This window comes from Crocodylus siamensis, chromosome 1 (assembly GCF_052110815.1).
Source record: "Crocodylus siamensis isolate JL-2025a chromosome 1, ASM5211081v1, whole genome shotgun sequence".
In the NCBI taxonomy this organism is placed as follows: Eukaryota; Metazoa; Chordata; order Crocodylia; family Crocodylidae; genus Crocodylus; species Crocodylus siamensis.
The window spans coordinates 70,080,922-70,102,727 of record NC_143395.1 but is presented as its reverse complement, the minus strand read 5'-3'; the positions used below and the strand labels follow the sequence as shown (position 1 = coordinate 70,102,727).

At 43.4% G+C, this 21,806-nt stretch overlaps 1 protein-coding gene across 2 annotated transcripts in view; it reads left to right on the top strand.

The window, feature by feature from the left end:
* Positions 1-21,806, top strand: part of RARS2 (arginyl-tRNA synthetase 2, mitochondrial) — a 63,974-nt gene that overhangs the window by 20,763 nt on the left and 21,405 nt on the right. For both annotated transcript variants that reach the window (XM_090036296.1, XM_090036306.1), the window contains exons 6-12: positions 924-979; positions 2,167-2,250; positions 7,105-7,181; positions 15,485-15,640; positions 18,328-18,434; positions 18,928-19,023; positions 20,397-20,457. In XM_090036296.1, the coding sequence (XP_089892422.1) occupies positions 924-979; positions 2,167-2,250; positions 7,105-7,181; positions 15,485-15,640; positions 18,328-18,434; positions 18,928-19,023; positions 20,397-20,457 (637 nt within the window). The remainder of the gene's footprint in view (positions 1-923; positions 980-2,166; positions 2,251-7,104; positions 7,182-15,484; positions 15,641-18,327; positions 18,435-18,927; positions 19,024-20,396; positions 20,458-21,806) is intronic.

Sequence of the window (21,806 nt, the reverse complement as noted above, 5' to 3'; positions counted from 1 at the left end):
TCTGGTTCGTTTGTGCTTCTTTGCAAGCTACTTACTCTGCAACATAACAACATGGATACCATCAAGTCAGAGATAAGCAGCTGGCTTTTTAAAATTCCAAGCTGGACAGCTATTTTTGAGCATCTATTTTTTTTCCACAAAAAAAGAAATTAACTCCAGTGTGTAAAAAATCTGGCTAAAATGTTTTAAGAAGCTGATTCTTTGCCTAATCTTTTCTGAGCAGCGGCAAGTCCCCCTACCAGCAGAGGGAGCATATGAGAACTAGCAGATCAAAGGATAGTCTGAGTTTCCAGATCATGAGCTTATCTTAACCCAAGCTAATTGATTTATAAACTAGGGAGCAAGCAAGACCATTTTGATTGTGTGTTAGCAAGTTGTTTTCAGACTTCCAAGAAGACATTATAAATAGCAGTTAATACTTGATTATAGACACTTAAGTTTGCTGGTGGCATGAAAATTTTCATGAAGGGCTTGTCAGCTGTGTAGGCCCCATAAGTTGTTTGCATTGAGGTTTAGTTGAGGACAAATGGTAGCAGATCAGTGGTCTCTATGGGAGAAATCCATAAGTGTATACAAGACACCACTGCAAAATCCCTTGTTACCTATTTATTTAGGTTTTATTTTTAACACTGTCTCAAATTACAAGGTGGCAGGTGTTAGTATGGGGTAGCTTGTCTGGATGTCTTCCTCTCGGGTACTGTTGGGATACAAGATGCTAGCCCATATTTTAACTCAGCCTAGGAATTTTATGGGAGTGGGTGTCACTGTGTCTGTTGTGGGGGGAGAGAGGGAGGAGGGGTTAAAATTTTTCAGCACAGGGAAAGAACACAGCCAGTCTTTGCATGTTTAGTAGGGGAGGCAGTGATCTGTCAGGCCTATGGCTTGAATATTGAATGAATGTTGCCTGTGGTTGTTCATTGCAGTTCACCCAATATTGCCAAGAAGTTTCACATAGGACACTTGCGGTCCACAGTAATAGGTAAGTACCAACTTAACTTGAGGTCTCTTAGCTCATTCTTTTCTATTCACACACCACTCTGAGAAGCACTATTCTGATAAATAATCCTGTAGATTGGGGTGTCAAACAGCCTGCACGATGAATCCAGCCCATGGAGCTGCCTCATCCGGCCTGCGGTCTATTGGGAGGCTACCAGACAGTGGGGGCATGGGCAGGGGGAGTGACCACTGCAGCCACCACTGGTCCTGCCATCCCCAGTGTTATCCCCGCTGCAGATGCTGCTTGTCCCACCATCCCCACTGTCACAGGCACCAGTCCTACCACTGCTGTCCCATGTTCTAAACTGTATCCAGTCTTCAGCGAGGCTGGCAGTCTGGGTCTGACCCAGGATGAGTTTGACACTCCTGCCATAGATCACCATTTATCCGGTAGTGATGGAATAAACTAAATAGAATGAAAGAATGTAATGTTATGTGCATTAAGAGAGTGTAAAAATGAAGATCCCTGGACTGAGTTGTGCTGTATCCTTTTGTACTCTTGCATAGGAGCTAAAAGGCTTGAGCCCCCACCAGAGAAGTGTAGGGAGTTACAGGCATAGACATTTTTTTTCTCATGATTCCAGTGAATAGCCAAGATCAGGAGCCAGGTGAAGTTGTGAATCCTTCTTCCCTCCCATTCTCTTGCAACAGTAATGTTACAGCATAAAGTCCCAGCAAAGGATATGTTTGCATCAGACCTTGTGTCTGTGATATGTCCTGTATTTATAAATTGCATGGTGTTTACAGCACAGAACCCTCAATTCTTTTCATTTTTGCCAGTCTGTGAGAATTTGAATGGTCATTTACCCTTTTCATGTGTGTGTCTGTCTGTAAAAGAGGAGTTTGTGTTGCAACCATGCAGTGGGGCTTGGAAAGCATGCTATAAGGTTTGGATGAATAGGAATCTATAAATACGAAGTACTGGTTTTTGTTGCCTTTGCTGAGACTATACAACACAGTCCAGATGCACAAGAATGTTACACCTCAGCATGTTAATACTTGAATGGATTTGCCGTCTAACTGTGATTAATTTCCTCAAGAAATTCTGTAGAGCAGTTCATTTGGTTGGATTTCTAATAGAGGCAATACAGATTGAACGAAAATAAAAAGGAACGAGAAATGAGAAACCGCTTGCTGCTTTGATTAATAGTAACTTTAATTGATTACCAGGGAATTTCATAGCAAACCTCAAAGAAGCTCTTGGACATCAAGTAACAAGAATAAATTACCTTGGTGACTGGGGCATGCAGTTTGGTATGTTTTGTTTCTTCTTTTCTTTTATTGCCTAGTCTAGGCATACAACCTTCATTTCTTAGAGCTTTTCTCTCAGGTCAGCTATTACAAAGATCACTAACCAGACAGGTTAATGCACTATTGCAAGGTATAGAATTTAGAATCTGTTGCGTCTGTAATTTGATGCTGCATTCCTTATTCAGGCAAAAATCTCTACGTCTTTAGGAGTTTTGCAGGTATGAGGACTGCAGCAGAATGAACTTGTTGTAATTTAATTTATTTATGCCATAAATTTCAGTATAACCGTAAAGTAAAATAATTTGTCTGTGCAATAGAAACATTTGCTTTTCTATTCCATAGTCAGCCTTTAACATACTAAACCTTTTGGGCACTGATTTGTTAAAGTACAGCTCCGTGCAGGTTCATGATGTTTATAAATAACCCATGTTTTCCAGAATTACTTCTAAAAGTTAAAACTCAGAGAATGTTCAAACAGCTGCTATCCAAAAAGCATATGGAGAAAGAAGGGGGCTTATGTGGAGGCCTTCCATAGAATATTAGAGTGTATGTTCATCCGGCTCCCATGAAAAACAAACAAACCAAAGGCAACACGCATCAAATAAGAAAGGACAGAACATTTTGCTGATCAGGATGGGTGACTGTTTATTCCCAGACCAATGACTGTTCTAGGAGTTCCGATATTATCATACAAACCACCTTGGCTACAAATATTTATCTTCTAACATAGGAGGCCAGAACTCATTCCAGGCTTCACAGTGATATATAACTTCAGTTTCTAATCCTGTTGTTTTGAAAGCTCTCCACTTTTCATTTGATCTAGTTTTGCCCCCAACTTCCAACTTCTTAATAAAGCTATTCGTAATATTAGGAATTTTAAAAAACTTACTAGTACTAATAACTTTGAAGTTGGTACACTTGTATTGGCTGCTGTATCCAGACTACAAAATTCTGCTCTGTCTTGTCTGGAGAAAGGAATTGTTTCTCAGATATGCGAGTAAGACATTGTGAGGATTATAATACAACATGAATGGGGGAAAACTTGTACCAGGGCTACTTTTCTCAAGGCAGTTTAGAAAGGCACCTTAATCAAATTTTCATGCTACTTAAAATATTCTTTTGTTGCTTTTTTCCTTTTCTCAAAATATTTCAACCAGTTTTCCCTGGGGCCAGTTCCTATTTCCAGGGCCAACCTGGGGGAGGTGAATTGGGGCGACCGCTTCAGGTCCCATGCTTTGCGGGCCCCACAAAACCAGGTGAACTGGCTGCGGCCCCTTCTGCAGGGGCTGCCTAGTGCTGTTAACTCCGTGTGGTCCTCACTGCCAGCTCTGCGTCTGGGCACTTGCCAGCCCCCCACCCTGTCAGCCACACTGCCTTCTTTGCGTCTGGGCCCTGCACAGGCTGATTTGCCCCGGGCCCTGCATCCTGCTAGGATCATCTCTGCCTATTTCACTAAAGTCATGGGGAATTTTGCTGCGGATTGCAGTGAATTCAGGGTTTTTATCCAAGGCGTTTAAGGAGGGAAATTTGTCTAAGGAGTTGGCTTAAAATTAGATTGACTCCATAGTTGTGTGTTTCACTTTATTTGTGTCTCTTTTATATGACTTTGCTGTACATTTTTTTACAGTGAACATTGCAATGAGGTTTTATTAGCAAAGTAAAACCCAACTGAGAAAGTTTTTCCCTGTTGTGCTGGTCTATACTTTGAGAAGTATGGTATCATCACAGAATCCTGCTTGGAGCTTTCAATAATAGAGACACTGTATGCTGCCATATACTTGTCACTCTCAGGCAAGGTTATGGGAAAGCATGTTGTCTACATATGAATCTGCTGTCCAAAGCACGGCTGATAGTCATGTGTTTGAGCTACTAGTTTTAACTATCCCTTATAAAACAAATGCTCTATTTATATCAGCCAGTTCCATTTAGGTATTTAACAATTTTATACAAGATGTGAACATGGTTTGCAAAATTATAGTTCAAAAATGTTGTAGTAATGGTTCTTCTCAAAAGCACCACTATAGTTAATGATCTGTCCGCAGTTCTATTGTAACTACTGGGGTCAAAAGTTTTATAACTTGGCCTGTTAAATTGCATCCTGCTGAAACTTGGCAGACAAGCTTTCAGCTCAGAGACTGCTTTTAATAAAAATCTGAATTTAAATAGGATTACACCTACTTTATTTTGTCTCTGGATATTGTGTTGCTTCCCTTATTAAACTCCTCCTAGGACCTGCATTCCCTGAACCCCCCGCAGGAGCTGGATAGGACGTCCTTTAAAGATGCTTCTTAATTTGCCACTGGAGTGATCCATCCTTACTGAGGGCTGTATGCTGTCTTCACAGCAGTCCTAGTCTTCTGTTAGCAAGGCTGGAAGGAACTCAGATAGAAGACAAAGATTTAAAATCAACCCTAGACCACCTAGGTGGCTGCAGAGCATTGGGCTAAGTGACTGGACAAAAATACTTGAATTGCCTCAGCCCTCAGATGATCTTTGGGCAGTTCTAAAGCCAAACCAGCTATGGTTGAAATAAAAAGAAATTGCAAATATCAGCATGCAGCAGGAAGTCTTCCTGGAAGTAGGATTCTACCAGTGAATTACATCGCCCAAACCTTGCTCTGTCAAAGCTTCTCATGTCCTTAATCTGGTTAGCACTGCCAAGGCAGGAAGCATAACCATGGAGCTATCCTGTCACTGGATAGCCTTCCTCAGGCAGCTTCTGTGGAGCCCTGGCTATGGTTTATAGATGTCTTCCCCTAGTAGAACCCTCTTGAGGTGGTAGAAGTGGAACTACTGACTGGTGCTCCACAAAGGTGAATGCTCACTTGGATGTAGCTGCCCCAAGCTACATATTTCCCAATACCTGGCACGTTGAGTGGTCTCATGTCCTTGCTTTTACTGACATTAGGCAGAACCTTTGTGCTTCTGTAGGATGGAAGCATTCATTTTAAAAAAAAAAAAAAAAAAAAAAAAGAATGCCAAGGTTCAGTGGTGTGCTGGATCTGCTGTGTACTGCTCTCATGCCACAGAACAGAAGTAAAACTGACTAACTGGGCTGATTCAGTGAAATTTGCGATAGTTGTCTGTTACCTAAACTGCAGAACAGCTGTGGCATATTGCTTGGAAGCAAATATGGGCTGGTGTCCTTGACAAAGGTGATGGAACCTCCATCCCTGGAGGTTTTTAAGGACCCGCTTGACAAAGCCCTGGCTGGAATGATCTAGTTGGGGATGGTCCTGCTTTGAGCAGGGGGTTGGACTAGATGACCCTAATTTTGTACGATTCTGTAATTTCACAGAAGCTTCAGTGAGCCTGCTGCAGGTTATTTTTCTCCTGAGTTGCAATATAATGAAAACTATTGATGTGCTGATAAGAGAATTTTTGGGCTGATACTGATGACCAGCTTTTAATGAGTCATATTGGCCAATAGCAGTCCAGTTCTGATATGCAGCACAACAGCTTGGAGTGAGGCATACAGCTGGTAAGTCTGTTGTGGGGGAAGGGGTGTGGAGGGGGACAGATTGAGGTCCCTTCTGTGAGGGTGGGAGTGGGGCTGGGGCAGGGACAGGTGCTGTACAGCCAAACAGAATCTGGGATGGAGCCATGAGTGGCTCATTGGGTGGGGCGTGGGGAAAAGAGGGGTCTCCTGCCACTATGTGCACCCTAGAATGGCAATGAGGGGCATGTGCCCTGGATCTGCAGGGTGGGGTGGGCTGCCACTGCAGGCTGGGGCCAGGGCAGCACTGGGGTCTTCCCAGCGGGGAAGGCTCAGGGCAGGCAGCAGTGGTACTGGGAGCGGGGTTACGATGGGGGCTGCAGCCACCCCAAAATTCGCTGTAGCTCCCTGCCAGCACCGCTGCCACCTGCCCCGAGTGCAGCCCAGCCCAGCCCCCCACAGGGAAGAGCCTGGTGCCACCCCAGCCTGCAGCGCACCCCATGCACAGATCCAGAGGCACACATCCCCCGTGCCCTCCCGGGGTCCGTGCAGCAGCAGGAGTTACCACCTCCTTCCTGCATCCGCCTGGATGAGCCACTCCTGGCTCCGCCTTGGCTGGGCAGCACCTGCCCGTGCCCCGCTCCCTCCCTTACCATGAGGGCCTCGATCTGCCTGACCCCCACCCCACCCCTGTCGCTTCCCTCACAACAGACCTACCAGCCTGACCCAGCTGCTCTCCATGCAGCCAGGCTGCTCTCCTAGCCAACTGCATGCTGTGTTTAGCTGCCTGCATGCACGGGGCATTTATCAGTGGCAAAGCCGATTGCTGATACAGTCAGTTTTCCTTACAGTGGTGCTGATCTGATGTGGGACTGATGTATTGGTGCACCTCTCATAAAAACTAGCAAGAATCTAATCAGTTTCCCTGTGGCTTTTCAGAACCCTGAGAATGTTAATAGTTTGGTGAGATCTGCTGGAGAGAGAGACCCAAAAGAGAAAAAGTTCAGTAGAGCAGTGGATAATAAGCCCCTTGCAGTGCCTCTGATTCTAATGAAGGGTGTAGTTTGGGGCAGTTATGGCATTACTGTGGGAATGCAGAGAGGGCTTCACGTTCATCAGATGCCCTTCACCAAAGGCTGATGTGAACAGTGGAGTCTTGATGGTTTTTGGTATTGGAAGAGACTCCTTGACAGAAAGGTTACTACAGTCTTTCACACCAGTTTCTGGTAACTAATAGTTTTTAGAGCCTTGAAATAGTGTTGGTTTATTCTGTGGCAGAAAGTTATGCTTTTTAAACATGCTGCCGTGTTTTACTTTCACACTTTAAATCTGTATCTTAGCATTGTTTCATACAGAGTATTTAATCAACATAAAACACACTGGACTGGTTTCTTAACATCTCATTTCATCACTTACTTTAGGCTTACTGGGAGCCGGTTTCCAACAGTTTGGCAGTGAAGAAAAGCTAAAATCCACTCCTTTACAGCACCTCTTTGAGGTAAGTCAGATAACTGTATTTGAAGGTACACCAGTGTTATGCAACTGTACAAAAATATTTGTCATAAGCCATTGCTATACAGCATGTAGAGAGAACTTAGATAGCTTAATCTGGCTAGGTGGGTTAAAACAGCTTGAGTAATTTAGTACTGCATTGTAGACGTACCCTGAAATAGACTGCTTAGACATTTCTTTTATTTAAATTACATTGTTTTGGATATCAACATCTACATTCAATTTACATTGCATTTAGTGAATTCAGTTTCTGTTCCTTAAGTTATATTACATCATGTATATCTCAGCTAAGTAGATGGCTTGATTGATATTGATATATAAAATACAATGTAATTTAAACAACAGAATTTTCACACTGTTTCAGGGTGTGTCTGTACTGCAGTGCTAAGTTTTAATATATAAAATGTGTGAATGTTGTAGTTTTCATTTGTATATAGATACAAAACAGAATATTATAATAGTCATACATTTTCTATTGTGATCTGTCAGTTACACCTTCAGCTACAACCTGAAGGTAGGGGAAAAGGATCTTAAAAAGATCTTGAAATCTGAATGCAGCCCAACCTAATAAACATGCTGAAAGGGTGATTTATTACAATGCATGTTTTCAGAATGCTCTTTTGGTTGGATTTTGCTTTCATTAAGATTCTGAAAGTGAACTTGATTCAGAATCTAATAGGTAGCTTCTAGTAGTAGAAATAGTATGCATCCCTTGCTGGACAAGGCTGAAGCTTTTCCTTGTGCGAAAGTGCAGTTCTTGGACTGAATGGGCAAGTTAGTACGGAGAGATGCAGATTGTTTTTCACTGCACCAAAAAATTAATCTGGTCTGCTAATTGCACAATGGGCTCACATATGTGTGATTCTTTAGCATTTTCCCAAATCTCTTGCTGGTTTAGATAAATATATTTAGGATTTTGATTCATTCTTCTCAAACCTGTTTCATATATGAACTAGCTTTTGATCTTTACTCCCCAAATTTATAAAAGAGGCCATTGCTATTGATCGCATTTATATGCAAAGACCAGAGACTCCCAGTGAACTCTTTTAATACAGTCTGATAGCCTGTCTCTGTCAGCTACTAGAAACAGGAGAATGTAGATTTATGGGGCTTTAGAGAATGATTCCAGCTCTTGCTTTGGAGATGTGCAGATGAAAATTTCTGAATTGTAAAATGTTCCAGGTCCCTCTTTTTAAAGGTAAATATAGCAAATGTTATGAGGCTTTTCAGCAATGATTCCTGTACAGTAAGATAAAATTGCTACAGAGTGTGAGCTGTAATACAAAGCTTGAACAACACTTTGCTGTGCGTTAGGGTGAACTTGGTGGTTGTTTGTAACACTGGTACTGTAGACTGTTAACTGGTCGTTATGTCATAGGATGATAGCTTCAAATAAATCCAATTACTGGCTCAGTCACAAGTGTGCTAAGGTGTTTTGCATTCTACCTATTATGTATTATATGCACATTGCTTGTACAGGAAAATAATGGCTTCTAGTTTCCAAGGTATTCACCTTTCTGTCCTTTAACAATCCACGTTTATTTTTTCCTTGGGCTTTTTCAGTATAATTGATAGATTCTGGACTTGGACAACTAGAAATTGTACTTTTCTGCAGGATTATGCACAGTGGTTAAGCTTTCTGGATTTTATTTTCCCTTTTTCCCATTTGCTTTTCTCTCTTTTCTTTATCTCTCTTTTCTTTCTCCCCTTTGGGGTGACTGAGTGACAGAGCTTACTCTATGTAAAGCTAGTTCAGGTAATTGAGGGGTGAAATTTGGCTAGGCACCCATATAAAAAGCACCCCAGTGGGAAGAGAGGGCATTACGCAGAGAGCAGTTCCTCTGAGATAAGCAGCTCAGGTGTGGGACTGCCTTAAAAGGCTTTTCTCTGTGATAGTGACTTAAGGTGGCTGATCAGTACTAGAGCAAAATATGGGGTGAGCAAAATATGGCCCGCAGCAGATCCCTCAGTCCTGTCTGGCCCATGGCACATCCCGCTGCCCCTAGACACGCAGTGAGCCTGGGGAGGGGGCTGTGTGGCTGGACTCCATTTCCTGGAAATGGCTTCTTCTGACTGCCACCGCTGCTGGCCCTAGCCCCATGGAGACGAGCCAAGACCTGCACAGGCAGGGCCCAAATCCCCAACTGAGTGCACAGCTCTGGCCCTAGCCCCAGCCTGCCCTATGCAGGGGGACAGGGTCCCTGCACTGCCTACTCCAGACCTGCCTGTCCCAGCCATGGTGACAGTGGCCAGAAAAAGAGGACCCAGAGCCTACGCCAGAGCTGCCCTGTGGCTGCTCTGCACTGCTCCGCAAGGCAAGGGGGGGCTGGGGCAGCCCAGAGACAGCACTAGAGGCAGTGGCAGCAGGGTAGAGGGTGCTGCAGGGGCCCCAAACCCTTGCGCTAGGTAAGCCAGTGCCAGGGCTGTGCGCTTAGCCCAGGGCTCGGGCCCTGCCCACATGGGTCCCAATGGACCTTCATGGACTCCAGCTCCAGCCCTTTTTTGGGGCCCATGTGGGCAGGGCCCAATCCTCAGCCTGCCCTGCGAAGGGGGTCACCCACTTTGGACCCACTCGCCTCAGCCACAGTGAGTGGTGGCAGCAGGGAAAAAGCAGGACCTAGAACCCATGCTGGAGCTGCTCTGTGGCTGCTCCCCGCTACTGCCGCCATCAGTGCCCATGCCAGTCCACCCACATCCATGCTAGCTCCCCTCCTGCCCACAGTCCCATCCCACATAGGGAGGTTTGGTAAGCTATTGCACGGGCAGGGGGGGATGCTGACCCAGCTTATAACAGCTCCCCAAAACTCCCCTGTGGCCTGAGGGTCCAAATTATTGCCCACTCCTGTGCTAAAGTGTTTGCCTACTGTCTGGTGTGGTATATTTGCTTCTCTCCTGTGTTGTGTGTTTGCTTCTCTTCATCTCTGTCTCTTCTTCCCACCTCTGGAGTGACTGAGTGACAACGCTTACTCCAGGTGAGGCTAATTTAGGTAACTGAAGGGTGGAGCCAGGGGCAGCCCTATGAAAAGGCACCACCATGCCCTCCCCCCAATCCCCCTGCAAACTTAGAGAGAAGCAAACAGAAAAGATTTTGCCTAGGGTGGTGGTTTTTAACCACCCTGGGGGTCTGCGGTCTTTGTCTAAGGGGTCCTCAAAAGGTGACTATGATCCATCAAAAGTATGTGAATACCCAAACTGACAATTCAAAGGAGTCTGCACCTCCACTCAAAATTTTTTAGGGGTCTGCAAATAATGAAAACCACTGGCCTAGGAAATTCCCCCCGAAGAGGGAGCCAGGGTGCGGGAGATTGTGCTTGTGAGCATGTGCAAGGACCCTGGTGTGGGTGTTGGTGTGTAGGTTCTTGTGGCATGTTTTTTTTCCTGCTCCCCTGCCCCTCGTCTTTTTTTTCCTTACAGCATAGGTGTATGCTGGAGCAAAGGAGGGACAAATGGAGGCTGGATCAGCTGTTGTGACCTGTGTGGGATGTATTATGTTTGTGTTCCTCCTAGATGGTCAGGAGCACTTCATCTGCACCAAGTGTAAAGCTGGGTGTGGCCTGAAGGAGAAGATTCAAAGACTGGAAGCACAGGTATCCGTGCTGTATTACATCAGGAATCATGGAAGATTGCTTGGGTAAGAGTTATGAGAAGCTGGTACTGGGAACACCAAAGGGCAATGAGAAGTGGCAGCATGTGCCTACTTGAAGAAGGAGGGTATCCAGAATTTAAAGAGCACCAGATTTGAAGTAAGCAACCACTTTCAAGCACTCTGTGGTGGAACTCCTGAAGAAAAGACAGAAGAGAGAACAATCTGTAGGCATGAGGCAGAGGAGTCAGCAGCCTAGGGAACAGGAAGTGCCAGGCCCAAAAATAGGGGCCCTAGGGCCACTGCACCAAGAAGAAAGAGGAGTGGTGGTGGTTGGTGACTACCCTCTGCAGGGAGCATTGGCACCAATTTGTCATCCAGATTTGGGGGCCCAGGAAGTATCCTGCCTGCCTGGAACCTGAATTCAGGACATCACAGAGAGACTGCCAGAGCTCATCCATCCTTCAGACCATTAAGCCTTCCTGCTTGTCCACGTAGGCACCAAAGATACTGCCATTGAGCAGACATTGAGCAGATCAGAAGTGCCTGGGAGTCTCTTGGCAGGAGAATCAAGATGCTTGGAGCACAAATGGTGTTCTCATCAATTCTTTCCATGGAAGGCAAGGGTCCAGGCAGAGGCCATGGTATCCTGGAAGTTAACGCATAGCTGAGACAGTGGTGGCAATGTAAAGGCTTCAACTTCTTTGACAAGGGGTGGATGTTCTTGGGAGGAGGGCTGCTATCAACAAGAACAGGACTTCGGGTCCTCTTTGAGTGTCATCTGGCTTACCTAGTAAGGAGGGCTTAATTAGGTTTCATGGGGGTGGTGATCAAAACCCTCCAGCAACAGAGCGCACAGTCCAGAGAGGAAAGGACTTGAAGAAACAAGTTAACTCTGGGCCAGATAGCTCCAGGACTGCAACAAGTGGAGCAAAAGGAAAGCAAGTAGGTCAAAATGCAAAATATGTCTGATGCATGTACACAAATGCAAGAGGAATGGGGAATAAAGAAGATGAGCTGGAAGCTGCAGCCTGTGAAAAGAACTGTGATCTGATTGGCATCACAGAGAACTGGTGGTATGTGTGGTATGACTGGAATGTCAACATTGAAGGCTATGCTCTGTTTTGGAAGGACAGGGTTGGGAGAAAAAGTGACAATGTTGCATTGCTTGTCAAAAACGCATACATTTGTTCCCTGATACAGGAAGAAAGAAGACAGCAAAGCAGAATGCATTTTGATGAAGAACAAAGATAAAAGATACAGCACCGATATAATGGTGGAAATTTGTTATAGGCCACCAAATGAGGAAGAGGAGGTGTGGATGTAGCATTCTTCAAGCAGGTGACAAATCTACTCAAAAACCATGGGATGGTACTGATGGGACACTTCAATTTTCCGGACATCTGCCGGAAGAACGAGGCCAAACATAAAATGTCAAGCTGGTTCCTAACTTGTGTGGAGGACAACTTTTATGTTCCAGAAAGTGAAGGATACAAGTAGGGGATCATCTGTCTTGGATTTTGAACTAACCAACAGGAAAGAACTGGTGGAGGATGTGAAGGTGATGGGTAGCTTGGGAGGGAGCAATCACAGTTGGACTGAATTTTGGATCCTGAGATGGGGAAAGTGTGAGGTCAGCAAAATTAGGACACTAGATTTCAAAAACACAGATTTCATCTGACTCGAGCTAATACTCATGTTGTCGTGGGAGGATAGAGTGAAGGATAAAGGTTCCCAGGAGGGCTGGGAGCTTCTAGAGGGCACAGTATTGGAAGGCCAACAAGAAACTGTCCTGACATAATGGAAGCACGAAAAGGATGGTAAGAGACCAATGTGGCTGCACAAAGAGATTCTCAAATGCCTTGAATGGAACAGGAATGCATATAGGCAATGGAAGAATGGTCAGATCACCAAGGACTCATACCAGGCAATAGGAAGAACCTGCAGGGACAAAATCTTCACAAAGGCAAAAATAAAGAATTAAGCTGCACCTGGCAAAGGAGGTTAAGGACAGCAAAAAGAGGTTCTTTAAGTATGTTGGTCAGAAAAGGAGGGCAGGGGAAGCTGTGGGTCCTTTGTTAACAAGCTAAGGGGATCTCCTAACAAGAGATTCAAAGGAGGCAGATGATCTCAACAGCTCAGTCTTCACAAAATGATTAAACTGCAGCCGTACACCTAGTAAGGATTATCTGGATAAGGAAGGGGGCAAGCTGAGGGAGGAGATAACAAGAGAGAGTGTCAATGAGCTTTTGCTGGGGCTGAATGAATTCAAAACAGCAGAGCTGGATGAACTTCGTCCCAGGGGACTGGAGGAACTGGCAGGGGAGATTTCTGAGCCCTTGGCAATGACATTCATGAAGTCATGGGAGGTGGGCTAGGTACCAGAGGACTGGGAAAAGGCCAATGTACTGCCCTTCTTTAAAAAAGTAAAAAAGGAGGACCTGAGGAACTGTGGACTGGTTAGCCTCACCTTAATACCTAGGAAGTTACTGGAGTATGTCCTAAGGAACACTGTTTGCAGGTATCTTCAGGAGGAAAGGTTGATCACAAGCAGCCAGCATGCATTTATAGAAAACAAATCACGTCAAACAAACCTGATCTTCTTCTTTGACAAAGTAACTGCTTGGGTAGATTATTCCTTTCACTGAATTGATTAATAAATTAAAAACCTAGGCTTATGGTTAGATAGCCCCAGTTCACCTTCACAATTCACAGAGGGAAACATTCAGGGTACATGTGGTAGTTTCTAATGAAGTAGTTTTCAAAGTAACTGTACAGAAGTTTTATGCATGCAAACTGCTCTAAAAATTGCAGACCTAGTTTTAAGAGAAACCTGGATCTGTGTAGTATCAAACTTACTCAGTTTAGGTCAACCCAGTGCTTGGAACTTCTGTACACTTTTCCTGTGCAGCCCCAGGGCTGCTCTTTTCACTGCCACCCCAGCACTGGGCTAATTTTTATTCCCACCCTCACCCACCCTTGCTCCCCCCTCTCCCTCCACCAGCCCTTTCAACCCCTATTCCATAAGCTGCTCTGGGTGCAGCTGCTTTTATTAGCATTTCTCACTGTCAGAGCCAACTGTGTAGGTCCCAGTGGGGGAAGGGGCAGGCGGTATGGGGGTGTAGGCTTGCTGGGGGGGACCCTAACCAATCCGCAAGTCATGCCTGCCCTCCCAACCCACTGGTGGGTTGTGCTGGCCCCTCCCACTTCAACCGTGGGTGGCACCTGCTCCCCCACCCCTCGCAGGTTGCGCCTGCCCCACCCAACCCCACCTGCGGGTTGTGCCCTCGCACCCCATCCCCAGTTCGCACTGGCCCTCCCCTTATGGGTCATGCCTCCCCCATACCCCCTGACAGATCCCCCAATCCCCTCCAGCCTGCTGGACCCTCAACCCCCTTCCCCCCCGCTAGCCCCCACATCCAGATTTATCTGATATTGGGCAGCCATTCTGATCCAATTTAACTTCCCCCTAATGTCCCTGAATGTCTGTACTTAGCTAGTGAGACCAATAAATAGATTTCAACTATTCCCTATTTCTGCCTACTATAACTGTTTCATTATGCATCTGATCTGTATCAAATATTGACACAGGATTTTAACTGCAAATATTCTGGCTTAACAAAATCATTTGCAAGAAGGAAGAAACTGTTCAGTTAGGCTCTTTCAAAGGAAGTATTAACTTTTTCTTTATCTGCAACTGAGTTGCCACAACCTCAATCTGCTCTCAAGCTTTAGGATCATCACTGGTACCATCTGGTTAACTGATAACCCAGAAATTTATAAGAAATGTAGGGAAGAGAAAAAGTTCAAGAATGTTTAATTTGAGAGCTTTGTCACAGGCTAAATCAACCAGCAGGATATTTTGGCTAAACTTATCGTGTTGCACAGTTACGATTGTGTGCGTGTTGGAGGTTGGTTTGGTGGGGGTGTTGTTTTGAATTTGGGATGTGTTTTTTGTGATAAATTAGAGCAGTAGTTTCTAACTCGTGTAGTGACCAAAGTTAATTAATAAGCCTGTCAAAATGAGTAACATTGCATCAATATTGAATTGTCAGAGTCAAAATGCGAAACATGCTGAACCGGGTTAGTTTTAAATAGAACTTTTATAACATTTTGGCTTTTTGAACTTTTCTTCATGTTTTCTAAATGCTAAATTTGGGTTGGGGAAAGGGAGAAGAATCATACTTAATTTAATCCCCTGGATTTTAGGAACCAAAGGAATGTGCTAATCCACCAGAGGGGCCAATGTTTATGTACTCTGGCACAAGTGAATGCTTTAAGCACCTACTAGTATTTCTAGCAAATTGACACTGGCTCCATTAGTTAGACAATCTGCTTGTATTTTCTTTGTATGCCACTGGTATGATCCTGTCATTTGAAATGAACCTTAGCTTAAGTTTCTGTCATTTCCTTTGCATACAAATGAAGTCAGTATCATTTTTTGCTTTGAATGATTCAAGGGTAGAAGAGTGAAGTAGCAGAATCATTATCAGTAGCAATTGTGGGACTACCATTTGTGTTTAGGGAAAAGCTAATTTTCCCATCTGTGTCTGAACTGTCCAGTCAGCCCACAATTCTGTTCTTTAAAAAACAGAGCTGTGTTTCTGGTGTTACCATCATACCCTGCTGGGTGGCTCTTGAAGATATTACTCTGTTTTCCACTAACATTTTATTTATTAGACACTTTTCATGTGCTTGCATTTTAGGTCTATGTGCAGGTTAACAAAGCAGCACAAGATGAAAATGTAAAGAAGATGGCACAAGATTTCTTTAAAAAACTGGAGGCACGTGAGCCACAGGTGCTGTCATTGTGGCAGCGTTTTAGAAACTTCAGTATTGAAGAGTATGTCCATATTTACAAGGTATGTGTCTTCTCCAGGTAATCCTGACATGACATCTCCTCTCCTGCTTTGATAGTAATAACTGACATTGGGTAGCACAATTTTTTCCAACATACTTCACAAACTAAATGCAAATCTGCCAAAATGTAGTTACCCTGAGAGTAGAAGGAACCATTTCACCTTCTTACAATACTTGGCAAGAACAAAAAAAAAAAAAAAAAGGGAAACCTTTCCAAATAGGCCTGTGACAAAAGTAGTGTCATTATTTGTTAGGCACTCACAAAGCAGAGTGGCTCCTATTAGTTATGATTGTAGACAGATCTGTGTTGGTGCAATCCATGCAAGTACCATATTTACCTGAATCCAAGAAGAGGTTTTTGCCTCAATCATCTTGGCAGAGGAAGCCTTATCTTAGATTGGAGTACCAGCCTGGCACAGGCAGTGGCTCAGCTCTGGCTATGGCCCTGGGCCAGGATGGCTTATATAGCAGGAGTGGGGCTTGCAGCAGGGAGACCACGCAGTGGAAGAAAATACAGGGGAGACCCATGGTGTGTGGATCAGGGAGACAGAACAGCCTACTCCTCTCCCCTCACACCCTCATCACTGCTTACTTCTGCTCTGGCTTTGATTCCTCTGGGCCCAACCCAGCTGCAGTTTTCACAGCTGCTTCTGCCTCACTGGGGCCCCACCACCACTGCCTGCTGCAGAACAGAGTTACTTGAGAAAGGAAACAGTGGGAGAAGAAAGCGGTGGGGGGTGCCACAGGTGGCAGAAGTAAGGGGTGGAGTTGGGGAGAGCAGGTACCAGGGTAGATAGGGGGAACAGGCAGTGGGGGGCAGGAGGCAACTGGCAAGGAGGAAGGCACAAGAGAGAGTACAGGGGGATGGGTGGGTGGCAGGAAACAGAAAGCAGGGGCAGGCACTGGGGTGGAGAGCACATGGGAAGCAAGGGCCAGGAATCACCTGCTTCTGCTTTTCCTGCCACAGCAGTGCAGTTGACATATTTAAGACAACCCTCCAGATCCCATATATGGAAAATTATAACTAATTTATTATTCTGCATGTATATAATCTAATTGTGAGGGTGTCTTCTTAAATCTGAAATCATCTTGGATTCAGATAAGTGCAGTAGATACATCCCTGATTCGCAGGTAGTATTTATTATTTCTCCATTTTATTTGTACGTTACTTTTTTTTAACTTTATTACGATAATAAAACTGCAAATACTTACAGTTACCTAAGCATGAGAAACAACTGGAAGTTGCAGTAGACAAGATAAAAGTTATCTGTAAATAGTGTTCAGTTAAGGTAAAATCTTATCTCGCATGTAAGTTAGCAAGTGAAACTAGTTCCTTCCCTGCAGGAGAGAAGCTTGCATTTATTTTTTTTTTGAAAGCCTGTCCCAGGTGCCTTTGTTTTGGGACTGAAATGCAGTTGTACAGCAGCTGCTTCCAACTTAAACCCAGAATGTGATTAGCATAGAACAAAAGATTTGGGTTGCAGTCATATTATTATTATTATGAGCTTCCCACCCTGGAGGACAAGGTCTCTAGCAGGGAGGTGAAAGTGACAGCATGGCTTTCCAGACAAAGGTTGAAAAGCCACAGAGATCTTGGGAGAGCCCTCAGAGCAGGCAGCCCGCCCCCCAGGAACCACAAGCAGGAGGCAACACAGTGGCAATCCCTTTGCTTCTCCCTGGACGCATGATGCACCCCCGGTAGTGTTCAGCAGTAGTGCAATCCCAAAAAGGTGATGTGTCTACTTAGAACCCTTACCGGTGCACGTGGATACTTCTGTCCAGGGACAGCTGTGAACTTGTTCCCCTAGTCAGTGCCATTCTTCAGTTAGTGTTATGTCTATTGGTATCCTTAGTCTTCTCTCATCATAAGATAGGTTCTCTCTTCCTCCGATCATCCTAACAGATCTTTTCTGTATCTATGCCAGGTAGACTGAAATCTTTCTTAAACATTGTACATGGTATTCCAGATAGGGAATCACCAGAATGTTGTAAAGTGACATTAAAAATACTTCTGTATTATAATATTTATGATTCAGTAATCACCTAGATATCCCAAACCTCAGAAAGAACCTGTCAAACACTCAGTCGCTTCATACACTGTGTTTTTTTCCCTAGGTGTTCAGAAATCTGACCTTCGGTATCAATGGCATTTTTAAATATCAGAAATCCGTAGTAGGGATATCTGCACTTATTTCTACTTTAAGGGCAAGGGTCAAAAAGTGAAATGAAAGAAGTCATGATATCTGTCCTGTTGAAGTGTCACATTCAGTCACACTGAGACTGAATGTGACTGGGCACTCTTTCCTGCCCAGGGCAGGGGGTCAAACTCGACAATCTACTGAGGTCCCTTCCAACCTAAGAAATCTATGAAATGCAGAACTAGAACTCTTGGTGCAGAGATGATACCTTTTATTAGGCTAGCTAAGAAATTGCAAAAAAAATATTTTTTTTCTGCAAGCTTTCGGGCTCACACTCCTGAGCCTGATGAAGGCTGAATTCTCTATTGGAGAACTGGAAATTGTCAAAACCCAAACACCCCATCTGTTTGACATGTATGAGGCTCATGAATAAATGCATCTTTATACTGTCTGTGTAGCTGACGTATGACACAGTCTCATCATCTGATGTGTAGCAAAGATACAAAGAAAGTGAAAAAGCGTCTTGCTATTTTTTTCCTGGAACTTTTTAGCGTCTAGGGGTGCATTTTGATGAATATTCCGGAGAATCATTTTATCATGAGAAGTCCCAGGAAGTGCTGAAGATGTTGGATAAAAAAGGACTCCTTCAGAAAACGGGGTATGAACAATAGAATTTGTTAACAGAGTAACAATTATGATTTCTTTATCTGTTGGCATGCATCTTATTTCACATATATAAAAATTGAGGATGTTTATGTGTGTATAATCAGAAGGATTCTTTTGGTACAGAAGCCATAAGATCATAGCTGAAAATGGGCAGAGTGGAGGTGTTTAATAGCCAGCATTTTACAACCTAAGTTTAGATGTGATCCCTCTCCTGAGTCGTTGGCAGCTTAACATGGGTGAAAACTATATTTGTGAGTGAGAGTGGGCAGTTCTCTGGTCCCGCTAACAGAAGGCAAAGTGAAGGAAGTGATTCTAAAAGATATGGAGGAGGAGAGGGAAGATCCTTAGTTCATAAAAAGAATAAAATTGACCCAAGTAACAGGAAGCAGCATAAAAAGAGACCTTTTTTTGTATGTAGTCTAAATCTTTTTCTATTTCAAAGTCATTTTGCCATTAATTTCAATATTTTCTCTCTCAATTTTCAGGGAAGGAACAGGAATAGTTGATCTTTCTGAAAAGAGAGACCTCTCATCATGTTCTGTTGTGGCACGCAGTGATGGGACATCCCTTTATATAACAAGGTAAATTTGTGTCTGAGCTGAAGTTCAGGTTCCGTTCACTTGTAAATTATTTTGGAGCTGCCATTGTAATTTTTCTTGGGGACTTAAGCTTTTACTCTTGCGGTGCTACAAAATATTGAGTGCTGAATAATCATAATAGCTGAAGCTTACAGTGACAATGTTGTCATGGTTTGAAAGGGCATTAAATGAAAAGCCTTATTTTTTTAAAACTTACCCTCTCAAAGGGTCCATTAACAAATTGTCTTGGTTGCTTATAGATATCAAACCCCACCCCCAATGGTGCTTTACTTTAAGCTTGGCACACCCCTGTGCCAAGCACAGCACATGCTCAGAAGAGGTATTGCATTATTTTGACCTGGCTCATCCAAAATCTGTATAGGTTGGGCACTTCAGTGGGGCTTTTTGGCACTTTTATCTAATAACTGATTGAATCAGCGTTAGATAAAAGTGCCAAAAAGCCCTGCTGAAGCTCCCCATCTATACAGATGCTGAGGACCTGGATCAAACTAATGTGCTTTCTCTTCTGGTAAAGTGCCATTGTTGTTCGTTTGTTTGTTTTTTTTACATCTGTCAGCGCCCCTTGTTTCTAATTAGAACGGTATTTTTACAGTTCCAACCATGGAAACAGCCCAGAACCAAAATGTATTTTCTGCTTAATAAATAATTTCCAACAAATATTTTAGAGAAGGAACATGTCTACTAGTCCACTCACTGACACATGGTGTAAAGTAGAATAATTTGATCTTCCACATCTTTGTTAGCTCTGCAGTCCTGATGGCCTGCTGCTTCTGTATTACCACTCATTTTGTGGTGTTATTGTGTTTGAATTCTTCACAAGTCTTTTAAAACAGAAATGAGAACATGTTTTGCAGCATACAGTACAAACTAATCAAGCTTGTCTTTTGTTTGAGGTAAGTCTTGCTGAGCATGTGCAGAACTCTGAGGAAGGTTGTACTGAGCAGGGGCTGTCCATTCCTGAGGACTGTGATTAGTACTCTTTCAGGAGTGAAATCTATGATTTATGTCCAACTCTTGTAAAGTGCTCACAAGTATTCCTCAATTTGTTGGCCATTTTCCTATCTCAGTAGCGACATAGAGATTAGACTTGTGCTCTGCAAGATGTAGTTTCTCTAGTCACTGTTCTGACTAATCAAAGCTTTTAACAGCAAGATTGACAGAGTCCCAAATGCATGCCTTGAACAAAATACAGATGCTTATATTTTAGCATGAAATACATATTGCTCCATTTAGCCTGGCAGTCTTCCTTTCCTCCCACAACAGTAGAGAATTTTCCCAATTGGCAGCCCATTCTAAATAATGAAGTTTATTTAGTTTGAATGAGAGTCCAAATAGTTTTTCATTATCTCTTTCAGAGATCTTGCTGCTGCTATAGACCGAATGAATACATATAATTTTGATACTATGATTTATGTGGTAAGTAATCCAAGATACAGCACACAATGAGTTTGATTCTTTCCCATTAATCCAAGGGGCCTCTTGCTCTCAATATGACTTTGGTGCATAGTACTTTTGGCATCGCAACAGACATTTTTTCATTGCACAGCTACTATTCAGTAATGTAGCACGATGATTTTCAATCCTTTTTGGTTCATAACATGGAAAATGGCTGCGAGGGACTAACCATCTTAAAAGTTATTTGTAATTTGCTCTAAACAGCTCTTAGTTATTCATCATTGTGGTTCTCAGTTAAATGGCATCGTTAATATTTAAACAAGTAAAAAAGCTTGTTCTTGCAATTGAGCTGGTATAAAAAAGATACGAAGTGCTATTAAATTCATATTCTAAACTTTGATTTAAAGGCCCAATATAATATCACCAATGTGAAATTGAACAGCTTTTTACAGTGCATCAGTTTCCTTAACATTAGTCTGTATATCAAGCACCATTTAATCAATCCAGACAATGCAGCTGCAGACAAATAGCATTTTAACTTCTGTTTCTTAGCACGATAGCACCAATGCCAGTAATGGAGAGTGGAATTAATTCCTCGCTTGTTGCACAAAACTATTCTTTAGCAATTGTAAAGAGGCAGCACATGATTGCCTTTTAAATGCTTTTTCTCCCCCTGGAGACGGAATATTTTAAAAATCACATTTTAATATATGAAGTCAGCTAATGACCTTTGGAAAGTTATCTTCACATTTTTTGCCATGTTTCTTATGATGTGTCTAGAGGCATCCATACAGCTTGCTTTGTGTTATGCATTCATTATTCAGTACAAAATTACTGTATGCATTTGTTGCCCATGAGCTACTGAAAGCAGTGTCTTTGAAAACTCACCAGAACTAGTGATTGTAAAACCAGAATCCCCAAGAACTTTCTTTTATACCTTTGAGTAAATAATCTTACCACTTTATTTCCTTCCTTCTGGGAGTACCCATGAGCTTGTTTTTCCCTCTTTGGTCACAGGAATAATATTCTTTACACCAGCTGCAACACATCCCATTTCCTGTTACAGGAAGCTGCCTGGTAGCACAGCAGTTAGGGATGTTTACTGTTATACTTGTGGCTGATGCCCACAGTTGCTCATGTCCTGGGGTTTGAAGGGACCTTAAGGGTCCCTCTTGTGCTTGTGATTATTTTTTCCCAGGTGTAGTACCTTACACTTGTCTTTATCGATATGCTATGGTTACTGTCATGAGCTAATACAGCCAAAGGAGGTTGTATCCAACCTCAAAGAAAAATTAATTCAGCATTTTTGTGCCTACAGAGGGTGAAGGTTGTAAACTATGATGATGGAATAGACAAGTGCAGAGTCAGTG